General features: G+C 40.0%; 1 protein-coding gene across 3 annotated transcripts in view; it reads left to right on the top strand.

Annotated features, from left to right (window-relative positions):
- HECW2 (HECT, C2 and WW domain containing E3 ubiquitin protein ligase 2) overlaps positions 1 to 14,232 on the top strand; it is a 360,649-nt gene that overhangs the window by 320,663 nt on the left and 25,754 nt on the right. For all 3 annotated transcript variants that reach the window (XM_019635678.1, XM_019635677.1, XM_019635680.1), the window contains 4 exons: positions 50 to 170; positions 1,864 to 1,977; positions 11,442 to 11,594; positions 13,371 to 13,469. In XM_019635678.1, coding sequence (XP_019491223.1) covers positions 50 to 170; positions 1,864 to 1,977; positions 11,442 to 11,594; positions 13,371 to 13,469 — 487 coding nt within the window. The remainder of the gene's footprint in view (positions 1 to 49; positions 171 to 1,863; positions 1,978 to 11,441; positions 11,595 to 13,370; positions 13,470 to 14,232) is intronic.

The raw sequence follows: 14,232 nt of genomic DNA, 5'->3' as shown, positions 1-14,232 counted from the left end.
CAGGACTTTGCATAAACCCACGCCCTCCTCTTTTTGTGGTTTGCTGTAGGTACTCAACGTGCCAATGCCCGGGCTCCAGCCCCTTACAAGCGAGACTTTGAAGCCAAACTAAGGAACTTTTACAGGAAGTTAGAGACGAAAGGATATGGACAAGGCCCAGGGAAATTAAAGTAAGTCAAAGTGATACAAACCACAGGATCTGTAGGTGGTGAAAGGATGGGATGCAGCTGGGAATATAGGAAACTGATTGTGATTTGGGATAACCAACCTTTGTTTTAGTCGGTATAATTATTCTGGTGTGTGTACATTACAGGACCATCTAAAACATAGTCCTGGACTTAAGGACAATTAAACTTAAAGTTTTAAAACAAACAGTAAAGAAACTACCACATTCCATGTAAAAATATAGGCAAAGTAAAAAGTGGATTGATTTTTTTTTTCCCTAAAAAGTACCTCTTTGTTGGCTTAGAGCAGGGGTCGGCAAACTGCGGCTAGCGAGCCACATGTGGCTCTTAGGGCACGTACGTGTGGCTCTGAAGTAAAATTGAAAATGAAGATAAAACTATCATAGTTTCATTTATAAAAATTTTAAAATATATTATTTACATAATGGTGATTTCATTTGCTTTATGGCTCTTGAATAGTTTTTAAAGTGTTGTGAGGGACAGGATTGGCTCTTCCATCTCAAAAGTTTGCCGACCCCTGGCTTAGCGTATATTCGTTAGATAGAAGGCTGTCCCAGTGTCCTGTGCTGCACATCACTGTCTGCTGAGCTGACCTGAGTGTAGGAACACTGCTCAGCTCTATTCCGTTGTGTGAAGTGAACATCACTTGTCCAACAGAACATGTCATGAATGTTGTTTCTTTCTGCACCTCCACTTAAATGGGGGAAATTGAAACATGTCGTTTGGCCTAGAATTATTTTCATTCCCTAATTACCCCTCCTCCCTTCATCCCTCCCTCCACCCCTGTGCCATGTCCCCATTAGAGATCCCTACACTATGCCGCCTGAAGGAGGACAGAGGAGGGAGGGAGGGGTCTCTACTGTAGAAAGTCTAGGGAACAGCCCAACAGCCCCATGGCTCGCTTGATTAAATTCACAGGTTCTGCTTTCATCACCCTCAGAAAACATCATCCTGCCCCAAACACCATGCCTTTCAAAGCTGTACCTTTTTCATGTTGCTCTTATGAAGGTCTTGATGATCAAGCTTTCGTGCGTTTGGTGCCCCTGTCATCTCCCCTTCCATTATTATTTGCATTAAAGGCAAACTAATGTCCACCTAAGGATGACTTTAATTGTCATTATTACAAGTAGATTAATGGATCACAAGTTATCAGTTATTTGTATCTGCCCCTTAGGGAATCTCAAGATTCACTTAATTTAAAGATTAAGCACAATTACAAACTACTGTGCTTTGGAGGACACTGAGATTTTTTTTTCTCCTTGTTCTCACAGCCCTATCTTTTTAGGTACTAAGTAATTGAATTCCTTGTCTAGGTGCATTCAGGCTTCAAACATTACCTCACAGGGTTGTTCTTCCTTTACCAAACAAAAATGTGGTGCGTGTGTTGTTTCATATCCTTCTTGGATAAATTCATCTGCCCATTCAGAAAGGCCTCTGGAGTTGTTTTCATAGTTCATAGGCGGGGTGCTATCTTTACCAATTGTTCTCTTATGTAACTTTTGCTCATGTTAAAAGGTAATGACAAATGTGCCCTTCATGGCAGATAACAATGACATGAAATCACTCCTTTTTGCCTAGTTAGTTATGGTAAATGGAAATTCAGTGGCAAGGGCCCAGCTCTAGAAAGATAAGGATGAGGAAATAATCAGTGTTTTTCAAATTGTCTCTTTACGGACAGGTTAATTATCAGAAGAGATCACTTACTTGAAGATGCTTTTAATCAGATTATGGGCTACTCCCGAAAAGATCTGCAGAGAAATAAGCTGTATGTGACCTTCGTCGGGGAGGAAGGGTGAGTAGCACAGAGAAGTGGCCTGTGGAACCCAGGCTGGGACTGCAGGGCGGATGTTTCACCACATCCTCCTCGCTGTGGTTGCCTGAAACAGGAAATCCTTCTGGCAGGAAATGCCGTTCTCATACACTTAAACCTCTCGGCTGCTTCTTCTTTTTTATTTTTTTAAGGCTCCCTCTGGTTTTTAAATCGTTTGACATAGAATTTCTTTGGTACGAGCTTGAGAGCAGAAGCTTGGTTTGGGCTCTCCTCTCGGTAACTCCCATTCTCTTAAAGGGGAAAAGTGGGCTTTGAGGAGTACAAAACAAGGAATTGCATTTTAGCGCCTGTGGTCTTGTCGTCTGCACTGGGGTGCTAATTAGAACATGCGTCACCTGTTCAACGAGCTCAGTTTCAGAATCACGAATTAGAATCTTGCTCATCTGCCAGGAAGCCTCCCCAGCAGTAACTCTTGAGGCTGGCTTGGTTCTTATTTTCTGTCCCCAGTTTGTCCTCTCCTTTTGGGATGGCAGCACACCTACCAAAATAACTACCTGCCATAAACAGGTCTCCAGCCTTGTACGACTGTTCCATGAGTGTGCTCGTGTAAAGGTTAGGACATGAGGGAGTGAAGACTCCCACACGGCGTGTGTGGCATCTGAAGAGACGTACCAGTTGTTTTATAACACGAGAAGATGACAGCACTCATCCCTTCCAGACACCTTCCTCTCTACTCATTTCAGGTCAACGCTTTGAGTTGCAGTACCGTCTCTACAACCCAGCCTCCGTTAGAATCAATTTTTAAAAATGCCACACAGTTGCCTGAACTCTGGCTGTCTTCTTCTTGATTCTGTTGATTTGGATTATTTTAAGGCCACTCCTCTCAATCATGCCCAAGGATAAAGTATATTTGATTATGGAATCACAGTAATAACAAAAGTAGACATTCGGTATACAGTCCATGACATGGAGGCTTCAAAATAAGAAATAACTTGCATGTGCTATAACAGAACTAGATAATGGCAAAATTAAGATTCACAACTAGGTCTTCATCTTTCATCTAGTACTCTTGGACCAACACTGGGATGCAGGCAAAACTGAACACTGGTCTATCTGAATTTTTTTCCTACCCATGAATCTTTTCACTATTCTAACTAGTGCCTGATAACTTCTGCTCTTCACATATACTGTTGTATAGTCTCCCAGCTGTGACTAGATTAAAGTAAAATACTACGTGGGAAAATATGATGTGATAAACGTTTGAGCAGAAGCTTGGCTGAGATTTGAGCTTTTCATTGCTGACTCGCAGAAGCTTGGCTGAGATTTGAGCTTTTCATTGCTGACTCACCTTAATGGATGGACTTCTAGCTTATGTTAATTGGCTTCAAGATGCAGGTGCACAATTGGAAATGAAGGCAAATGTTTTTAGCCTGGTCATGGGTATGCATAGGATGCCAAATATTTCCTGACGTAGTCAGCCTGGCTGGGATGAGAATACTTTTCCTCCCCCAGCACTCCAGCTGCCTTCCTTCATTGTTGGACCACAGTCTGTTGAGATCTCAAAGATTTAAGGAAGAGTCTATGGGAGCCGTGTAACTCAGGTTTGAATAGAACAGATGCTTATCATGTTTGATCATCCTCGTGCAGTCTCCCTATGATCTGGACTGATGACATCCACTTGGAGGAGGCCCAGGTTGAATGGGGCGTGATATCTCTGTATTTGATTGCCACTAATGTCCAAATGCTTCCTGCTTCTGTCACCTGTCTCCTTCCTGTAACCCCAGCGGGAAAATAAGAGGGAGGACATTTTGAGATATGACCTCAACCATCAGGAGCAATCTCTTGATTAGGCCCTTCTGCAGATGGCTTATTGAAGCTGGCAGAGGGCCAGATAATTTCTGGTCTCATGGCTTTATCGTGCCAATATCATACATATACATTATTAGATATAGTCTTTATTTTGCCATTAAGACATTGAGAATACATGTACTGTATTGAACGATTAAAACAGCATTCTTGCTGAAACAATAGAAACCTCAAAACAACATAAAATTAAGAACTTATTTTAGCCTTTGCCACCTTCTCAAACACATCAATTCTATCACATTAAACCTAAGGACCAGAACATTTCTTTCTTGATTATAATAAATGCTCAAAGTGAAAAGCTACCGTAATTTTTCTATGGAACTATAAAAATGAAGCTGGAAGTTTTCTGTCATTTTCCCTTCATTAATTTCAATGCCCTCAAAATATGTCATTTTGTAAGTTCCTCATGTGAAGTCTAGTAATAGGCATTTAAAACATATACCATGAGTGCCCGGTTCATGGTTTCTAATGTCATTCTTCAATAAAAGGAATGAGGGCTCCTTAAGGAGATGGCTGATTCTAGGACTGGGCACAAAGTATACAAGAAGAAATATCTTGCAGTGCCAAAAAGTGAAGAAGTGCTCAAAAAGTCCATCATGATAGGGGGATGTCAAAGGGACACAAGAGCCAACTGAAAGAGCTCCCAATGGCCAAAGCTGGGATAATTTGAGCAACAAAATAGTAAAGTAGTTCTGGATTATAACTCAAAGTATAAAGTAAATATCTATACTCATATAGATACATGATTGAATAAATAAATGGAGTAGAATAGATAAGTCTCCTGTGCAGAAGATTGCCAAATAATTCAGCGTAATTCCCCTTCCTTAATTGTGGGCTGCACATAATGACTTCCAAATAACACAATATGGAAAGCGGGGGAAAGAAGATGCTGACAAACACCCAGCCAGGTGACCGAGGTTAAAATTAACAGTGATGTATCATGTTAATAATATGTACCCTTGATACGATGTGATGAAAATGGCAGTTTACCTCTACCGTCCTTCTCCCCAAAACTCATAATGCCAGTTTAATGGTGAGAAAAACATCAGCTAAATCCAAATTGAGGGACATCCTACAAGCTACCTTACCAGTACTTCTTAAAACTGTCAAGGTCATCAAAAATCAGAAGAGCCTAAGAAACTGTCCCAGCCAGAAAGAGCCTAAGGAAACATGACAATTAAATGTAATATGGTATTTTGGATGGGGTCCTGGGACATAAAAGAGACATTAGGTAAAAACAGGAAATCTGAACAAACTGTGGATTTTAGTTAAAAATAGTGTATCAATATTGGTTTACTAATTGTAACAAATGTACTATGCTAATGTATGATGTTAAGAAGAGGGAAACTGAATGTGGAGTATACAAGAATTCTCCATACATCTTTGCAACTTTTCTGTAAATAAAAAACTATTCTAAAATGAAACATTTATTAAAAGAAAACATATGGTCAGGATTTGGGAAGACTTGGGAAATGTTTCCCTGAATGACTTTCCTTATTTTCATGTTGTGCGATAAGTGACTGCCACCAGAGTAATTTTGGGTATGTGTATACTTTCTTCTGAACTTTTGGTCAGTAGAGTAATAAGCATCTGGATAGAGTTAATTCTGTGGGAAGTCCAAAATAGTAGGGGTATTGGTATATAGAGAGTATTGTTTTGGGTTGCTAATGTCAACTTTATGTTACCTGTGATGGAATAATACTTGAAATTCTTATTCATACCATCTCACTGATCATATTTTCTACTTGTCATAATCAGGATCTTTATTTACAATGGATTAGGCATACAGAGAAAGGGATTTATTTTTAAGAATAATGCATCTGTCTACACTCCAGAAAGGTGTAAATTAGCAGATTCACAGAGAGACTTTAGCTCTGCTTTAAGCTGTTTCTTTACATATGTCTGAAATATGATATATAGATTATTCCTGAAATGGAAGGTCTGACTCCAGAAAAATGATGGAAAAATTTAGTCAGACATTTACAGGGTATCGACAAACTCCATGTGACATAGAATTAACCCCAGAATATTGGGGATGCCTATATTCAATTTTAAAATACAAAAATATCCAAGAGCCTATTAATGCAAACATACTAGTTGACACTATTTTCCCTCGCTAAAATCATGTTTCATATTATACTTGGCATTTTACAAAAAGTAAGTAGTTTCTAAGCAAACCATCATGATTTACTTTGGTCAGAACTGGAGGTTTTGCTCCAGTTATTAAAATTTTCCCCCAACTTAATTTGGTTATCTCTTCTTGCAAAGTGGGAAGGCGTGGAGGTCATCAGCGGTGGGATGGCTGGAAACTGGGTCATCTTGACTGAATGTGGTGGGAAATTGCTTGCTGTGGTTGTCTCTTTCTGTTGGGCTTCTGTCTGCCTAGAAGTTGCTTCTTTAGGAAGGGAGCCAGGAGAGCACTACATTATCTCCTGTGTGTTATTTTCTTCTGAATTATAAGTCCTAGCCACCAAAGCTTATGTGGTGTCAAAAGTTATCTAGGTAGAGTATTGTGTTCTGTCTGATAAGGCATCCTGGCCATTAATTTCTTAGTACCCAAAACAGTAAGGACATAGTGGCCTGACTAAAGAGAGGATGTTTACACTGTGATTGTCTTGCCTCTTTTTTTTTTTTTCTCCATGGTCAACTCTGTAAAAGGCACCTTTCTTTAAGAAAGAATGAGTTCATTATGTGGATGGTGCCATCTATATGACGTCAATCATCTGTCTTGCAAAGCCACACTTAGCCTAGGGACGGGATGTGTGCGCACAGTTTGAGTTGGGGAGGGGAGTTAAGAGCAGGTGAGCCCTTTTTGTGACCTTTGTCTCGAGACAGGCAAATGACTGCAACTCGGGAGAATGAGATCCAAAACGGATTTCTTGTGTCTCTGCTTATAAAATAACCAGTAGTTCTTATATCTGACTGGCCTAATCCTTACTAGAAGTTGTTTGCGATCCTGAGCTTGACATTTATTCCTCAGAAATCTGGAAAACTTCAAGGTAAAATTTATGGTGCTATTTCTTTTCTTCCAAAAAAAGAGATATTTGCAACATAAACTAAATAACCCTAACCCCGCTGAAGAAGGGGGTTTTGTGTCTAGGCTTAGTTAGGCTTGGTATCTCACCAGGTGAAGCTTTGCTTGTCTTATTAATTGCTCACAAAATTCCTTACTCACCCATGAGGACTTCTTAAGTGCTGAAGAAGCGATGCCTTGCTGCTATAAATATTTGAGGGTGAGTCAGCAGGTGCACAGGCCATGTTTGTTGAACTGACTTATAAGAAGGCAAACCTTTCTGTCTTCCAGAAAACTTATAGGAAATGATGGCGCGACTTCCCAAGGCCATCGTCTTCTTTCATTTTATAGTCTCCTTCCATTGGAATACTTTGTTTTCAGTAATTTTTAGTTGAAAATAAACAAGGAGAATAAAATGATTTTAACAAATATTGAATGCCACTCATAAGTCAGGCAAGTATCAGCCCAGCAACGTGATGGTGTTTAAAATGCTTTAATCAGCATTTCATGAGGCTCAAAACTGCATTGCCACCCGAAAGACATCTGTGCTTATTCCAAAATGCCCTCAGATGCAGCTGTTGTGTGGCTACACACCCGTTGTCCGGAGTTTCTGTATTTCCATGCCAAGCCTTTAGCTGTGGAACCAACCTAACTGGCAAAACAGGAATGTAACAAACGATCCCCGTGATATGAGTCATATTAACTATTTATATGGATGAGGTTGCTAAGGCATTGCAGAGAGCACATGCACGGAGTGTCCTGCTAGGACATGTCTTGTTGAATTAGGTAGACGTGGGTAATTTGTAGCCTCCAACCTGCTCTCAGATACACAGTTCTAAGTTTTGGATCGTAATCAAGTCAAACTTTAAAAACCGTCTTGGCTTGAGAGTGCCTCCATCAGTGCTGCTAGAGTTAAAAAAAAACAGCAGATAAAAACCTGAGCAGTTGAGGAAGATACATTTTCGTCTTAGAGGAACTGCTAGCTTTGTTCTCTCTTGGGAAGAAAGGAGTTTTACTTTTCAATTTAACTCCTCAGGGAACATTCATGTTATGTTAGCCAGGTTCAGCTATTATCATAATAAAAGAACCAATCAGTGAGGTTCATATTTTTTTTTTTATGAACTTTACCTTATTAGAGGATACTAGACCTGGAAACGACAAGCACGAAGCTCTCTAAGCATAATTCGTATGAGTGATTTCTGACAATATTTGCAAATGGAGTTGTCTTTTTGAGATTGGCATAACCCATTAATGTCATTGAATCAATATACCACCTGAAGGCAAACTTCTGCCAAGTTATTCATTCTGCTAAATGTCAAATAATGTAAATGATGTTGGTTTTCTTTAGAGAGCACCAGAGAGCCCCACTCATTGATTCAACCGTGTATGTGGAGCTCCTACTGTGTATCAGCCTCAGTACTTGGAATACCAAACTGAGAAAGACCTCATCCCTGCCCTCTGTGTGGTTACAGTCTAGACACATGGATAGGGAAGGCAGACACACAAACAAATAATTATAATACACTTGGATAAATGCAGTATTATTAAAGCACTGAGACTTAAAGCTCAAAGCAAACCTGCCATTTCTAACTGAATTCCACAGTTTAATGTTAAGCAGCAAAAAAAAATCCATTTTCCTTATACCCATTGTTTCTTTGTAAGCAAACTGACTCGTACAGTATTTGGCTCAGGTTTCAGCTGTCTGTGACCCTCCCCATCCTGTGCCTGGATTTTGTCTGAAAACCTCAGCCAAACTAGGACCACTCATCCACGGCTCTCCTCCTTAGTTTTGACCCCTTCTTGAGGTTGCATATCCCCTAGCATATTATAGTCATTTTCTATTTCTTTGAAGGTATCTTTACTAAAGAGGATTTATAGTAAGCCAGATATATTAATAAAATCACGTTTCCCTACCATTTTCTTATAACAGGAGTTGGCAGACTTGTTCTATGAAGGGCCAGATAGTAAATATTTCAGGCCTTGCAGGCCATACCGTCCCTGTCCCACATCCTTTTTCTACCATCTTAGCAGAAGAGTAGCCACAGACAACACATAAACAAATGGGCCTGGCTGTGTGCCAGTGAACCTATTGCCAAAGCTGAGGGTGGGCCAGACTTGGCCTACAGGCCATAGTTTGCCAACCCCACTCTATAAACAACTTTTTTCTTTTATTTTTTTAAGTCTGATGAAATTCACCATCAATAGGAAATGTAGAGAGATGTTTTGCAGCTACAGAGATCTGGGTAGGCTGGAATATGAACAAATTTCACAAAGTGAAATTTCGCAGGGAAAAGTGTAAAGTCTAGTACTTAAGTTTTAAAAAGATACAGTGACAGGCAGACAGAGTGGGAGAGTCCTGGGGTAAAGCACCACAGGTGACTAGCTCAGTCTGAGTCAACAAAGTGACAGCTTTGGAAGGCAGGGCAGTTTTAAGCTGCATTAGTGGGAAAAAGTGCCCAGTAAGAGAGAACAAGAGCTCTTTCTAAGCTCCGTGCTGACGAGACCATACCTTGAAGTGTGACCAATATTAGACACCACCCCTTAGGTCAGACTTTGACACCCTGGAGAGCGTCCAGACCAGAGAGACCAGGGTAGGGAGGGAATTCCCAACCCTTCTTTGAGAGGAGGTTGAAAGAAGTGGCTACGTTCAGGAATGGGGAAGGCAGCAGGAAGGGACAGACACCAGAGATATGGAAATTGCTAAACATAGGAGTTCTTATATAAAATGACTTTTCAAAGCATCGTATATCTTTAGCATCTAGATTAGTCCCCAAAACATAATAGGCACTCAGCTGCTTGTTGAAAGAAAGCCTCTAAGTATGTGAGGAACGTTCAAGTGCAAGAGGTATTCTACTTGTTCTTGGTGGCGTCAGAGACCAGAACTAGGGCAGCGGGAGGAAGCCCCAGGAGGCTCCCTTGGTCTTGGCATGAGGAGGCGTAGTCTGCATCCTTGCACCTGGGAGGCAGCCAGAGTGCTGCTTTGGGGGTCCCCAGGGTCATTTGGGCATAGTCCCAGTGATCCTGGTGGCCACCTGCTAGCCACATCATATTCAGCTGCCCCCGAGGGCACTTTCATCATGTCGCCTTAAGGCCTCTTTGGGCCTGAGCAACTGATATATTTGCATTTTTCTGCACACAGGGGTTTCCTGTTAGTCTACGCTTGTGTGTCCCAAAGTGCAGAGTGGCCTCGTGATGTGTGAGATGATTTTAGCGATTGCACAGACTGACATTTTCTATTTTAATATTGATGTAGTTCTTTTAATGGATATTAAAAAAATAAAGCTAGCACATCATAATTTCATAAATATTGTGTGAGACAAGGCTACATTGAAAAAGCAAGTGAAACTAAAGTTGACTGAATGAAAAATAGTAAGTATATATATATTCAGATATAGCAAAAATTGAGGAAGTAGTATATGAATAGTTGAAGTCTATTCTGAGTAAATTCTATTAAACTCTCCAGTAAGACATATAAAAGCCATTTTATTTTTCTTACTAGTCTCCCAACTCTATCTTCCACCCATGATAGGATCCTTTTCGCCATCACACAATCCCATTACTGGACAAGACTCAGATGATGTTTTTTTTACTTAAAAAAAAGATATATATTTCTTCTCTTATGGAGGAAATTCCATAAGAGAAGAAAATGTGGAGTGAACAAACAATGTCTTATAAAATCCTACCACCCCATCTTATCCATTGCTTTTCTTCCGCCTTCAGCGTTCCTTCCTGTCCTTGAACCCATGTGTGAGCATTTATCATAGGGTAGATGTCCTTTATACTTTCCATTTTAAATTTAACATATCAGATTGCTTTATTGTAAACTCCTCTACTGCAGTTTTTGCTCTCAGCATTGTTGGCCACTTGTCATTCCTCAAACCTAGCCCAGTCGTTTCTCGTACCTCACTTTGACCCTGATGCCTTTGTAAGGAAAATGGAATTTACGCTGTAGTTCAGGTGCTTGAGTTTTAGCCTCTTCTCCAAATAAGTTCCTTAGGAATCTTTACATACCCTCATTTTTCTTGTCTATAATTTTCCTTGGTGTTTTATAATTTAAAGTTTTCACTTGAACCCTATCATTCCATGTTTTGCCTCTGATCTCCCTAGGGGGCCTTGTATCTATAATATCCTCTCACTAATTCACTAGAGTCTCTTTTTCCCCCCATTTAAACACGTTTCAGAAATCTGTGAGGACTCCATGTCCCATGGGTGTAGGTAGCCGATGCCCTCTCCTTTTGTTCTATTTAAATAAAGCATTCCCACTGTACTCCCTTTCCTTATGACCTCACTCCAGACATTTAAAATATTTACCTTTTTATACATATTTATGCAATCAAATTATTAGCATATTTCCTGCTTTATCCATTTTCTGGCATGTTTTGGATATTCTCCATATAAAATGTCCATTTTGCTATTCTGGGTCAAGACATGGATAAGATCAGGAATCATGATTGTTCAATTTGTTTTGGACAGTTTTGGAATGGGGACAGTTAGACTTGTAATCAGTGTTCTATAGAAAGTTGAGGTCTAGAAAATGTGTGTGTGTGTGTGTGTGTGTGTGTGTGTATTTTTTTAACTAGTTGTTCTTTTTGTGGATTTTTTAAAGGCTGGATTACAGTGGACCTTCAAGAGAGTTTTTCTTCCTGGTATCCAGAGAACTCTTTAACCCATATTATGGCTTATTTGAATATTCAGCCAATGACACATACACAGTACAAATAAGTCCCATGTCTGCTTTTGTAGACAATCACCATGAATGGTAAGTAATTTTATTCCCAACACTTTTCTTCTGTTGATTTTCTGTGATATTAGTTTTTATAGGAATCCACATTTCTTTTAACATTGTTTTCCTTGGAGAAAATCTTATTTTCAATTAAATATCTCATTTGACTCTTGTTTTTGTTGTCAAATTATATACACAAGCAGTCTCCAAGGTAGAAATAGATTGTGTTCCATAAGACCCATGTGAAGTGAGGTGGGTAGAATTCAAATGGTTTCCCATTCAAAGAAAGTTACGGATGATGTTAGGCCTCTAAGTCCCTCTCTGCAGTTCTGGGCATCTCTGAGCTGAGAGATGGGGTAAGGGTGAGTAGGGGCAAGTCCTGACCCAGAGGACAGGCAGCTTCTAGCGCAGCCCTTGAGGAAGTGGCTAACACTGGGAGAAGGGCAGAGCAGCTGGTATGTGGCTGAGGTGACCATGGTATTCTAGGAGGAGGGAGGGAGGATGGGGTGACCTGCAGGGACTCATGGTAGAAGAGAACCCTGGCAGAAAGGCCACTTGCCCCATTGGCCATTTGAAGTTTGTAGCCAGGCATTGCCCCTTTCCCTAATTTCTCACACAACATCATCAAGGAGAACTGGTACAGGATTCCTACCTGGGGATTATTTATTCAGAAAATCCCAAAATTCACCCTTACCAAATGTCCTCACATTTTGTTAACTCACTGCATTTATAGACTTTAGTTTTGTAACCCCCACTTGTTTGTTTCTGCTCACTTTCACTGATAGTAACAAAAACAAAACAAAACAAAAGAATCCGAATAGGACTCATGAAGAAATTTCTTTGAGTCATGAGGTTAATATTGGTGGGTGGAGGACATAACTTTTAGGACTTATTCTTCAAATTAACTTCCGTTTAGCTATAATTTGGAGTCCTCCCAACAGCAGCTATTGCAGTTATGCTAACATAAGTGGAAATAAAGAAAAACAAAGCTGCTGGACATTAACCTTAAAATGGCTGCCTAATACTAAAATTACAAATGGACACTATGAACCTCAGTGTGGGTTTACACTTTTGGGAAGCCTCAGACTTTCAAAGAGCTAGAAACCTGAGTACTTTTGAAAGAGAAAATAAGTGTACATCTCAGTCAGCAAATCCAGTCATGACAGATATAGTTAATAAAGTTTCCAAAGTGATTCAGAGTACAATTGAGCCTTGAAATTTTAGAGAACAGAATGTCCCATGAGGAAACTCCCCCAAATGTCCACATGCATAATTCTTGGATGGTGACAGTTCTCATCAGCAGTGGGGTTTGAGAGGGAATAGGGAGAGAAACTTTCTCTCACTCTGAGACTGGGCTTTTCCTCAAAAGGGACTTGCTACTGGGTTTGTATTAGAGAAATTCTGCTACTATTCATGCAAGCAAACTAGAAGGAGAATTATTTCCCTACCACTACGGGTCTCATTTTGTCAACATCTCTGAGAAGTGGTTTGGGGAAATTTCACTGACATGATCACGGGGAATTCATGATGGCCCTGTGGGGTGCTCCACAGTGGACATTATTGGCGTGGGGTGAAGGTGGAGCAGTATCTCTCTAAATATCAGAGTGGAACAGATGTCTTCAACAAGTCGTTATGAATATCGGCCTAAATGAAGACATAGCCTACAGCGCACACAAACTCTCAGGGATCTAGTAGGCAATTAATCTTGGACAGACTTGGATGGTTAGAGCTGGGAGGCAGTCTAGAAAGCAAATACAACTGTTTAGAAACTGCTCCATTATGTGTAAGCAACCTCATGCTTTTCCTTCACAGGTTCCGGTTCAGTGGTAGGATCCTGGGTCTCGCACTAATACACCAGTATTTGTTGGATGCCTTCTTTACACGGCCCTTTTATAAGGCTCTTCTCAGAATGTAAGAGTATTTTTATTGCTTGTGTAATTAGCATGCAAGAATGCAATATTTCCTTTATTGAAGTGTCAATGTCATTTATCTTTTGTCAATATCATTTATCTGCTCACTACCTCAAATCTGTTGTTATTAAAGTTAATCGTGGTTTAGATTTCTGAAACTAACACAGTTTCAAACACAGTTGCTATGTTTTTCTGTTTCTAATCCTGTAATCCTGTCTCTCCCCCAAAGTCTTAGTTTCACTCTACTTCAAATAATTTATTCTCATTTGTTGCAACACATGTTTCCTGAAGACAATTGTACTTGAAATACAGCACTGGGATTCCTGTGGTATTAATGCCGATTATTAATAGAATAGTTGTGGGTTAGTCTTGGTGACTCACAGCCCCCTATCCTTTATGAGATGCGCTTTATCTTTTGCTTCATGTAGACTTTTAACTGCTTACTCTTGGTTCATATTTTCATTCTCCTTTTGTCTTATTTTGTTTGTTTGTTAGAGTGGGCAGTTCCATATTTTGCTTGAGAACTCCCTATATGCAAGACAGTAATTTATGATGGCAGATGAACATTTAGCATTCACAGAACTTTTATTCGTTGTTATCACAATGAAGGATTGCAATTATTGTAAAATGTAGAGCAAACAGATTCTGTCATGTAATCAGTAGTAATTTACAAGGCTGAACAGGAGAAGGCAACTGTCTGGGGGGTAGTGGCGCAAGCTTGCAATGAAAAAGCACAGAATGATGCCTTGGTTCCATGCAGCTCA

Source organism: Hipposideros armiger, unplaced genomic scaffold (assembly GCF_001890085.2).
Source record: "Hipposideros armiger isolate ML-2016 unplaced genomic scaffold, ASM189008v1 scaffold_23, whole genome shotgun sequence".
Lineage (NCBI taxonomy): Eukaryota > Metazoa > Chordata > Mammalia > Chiroptera > Hipposideridae > Hipposideros > Hipposideros armiger.
This window is presented reverse-complemented; position numbering and strand designations above follow the sequence as displayed.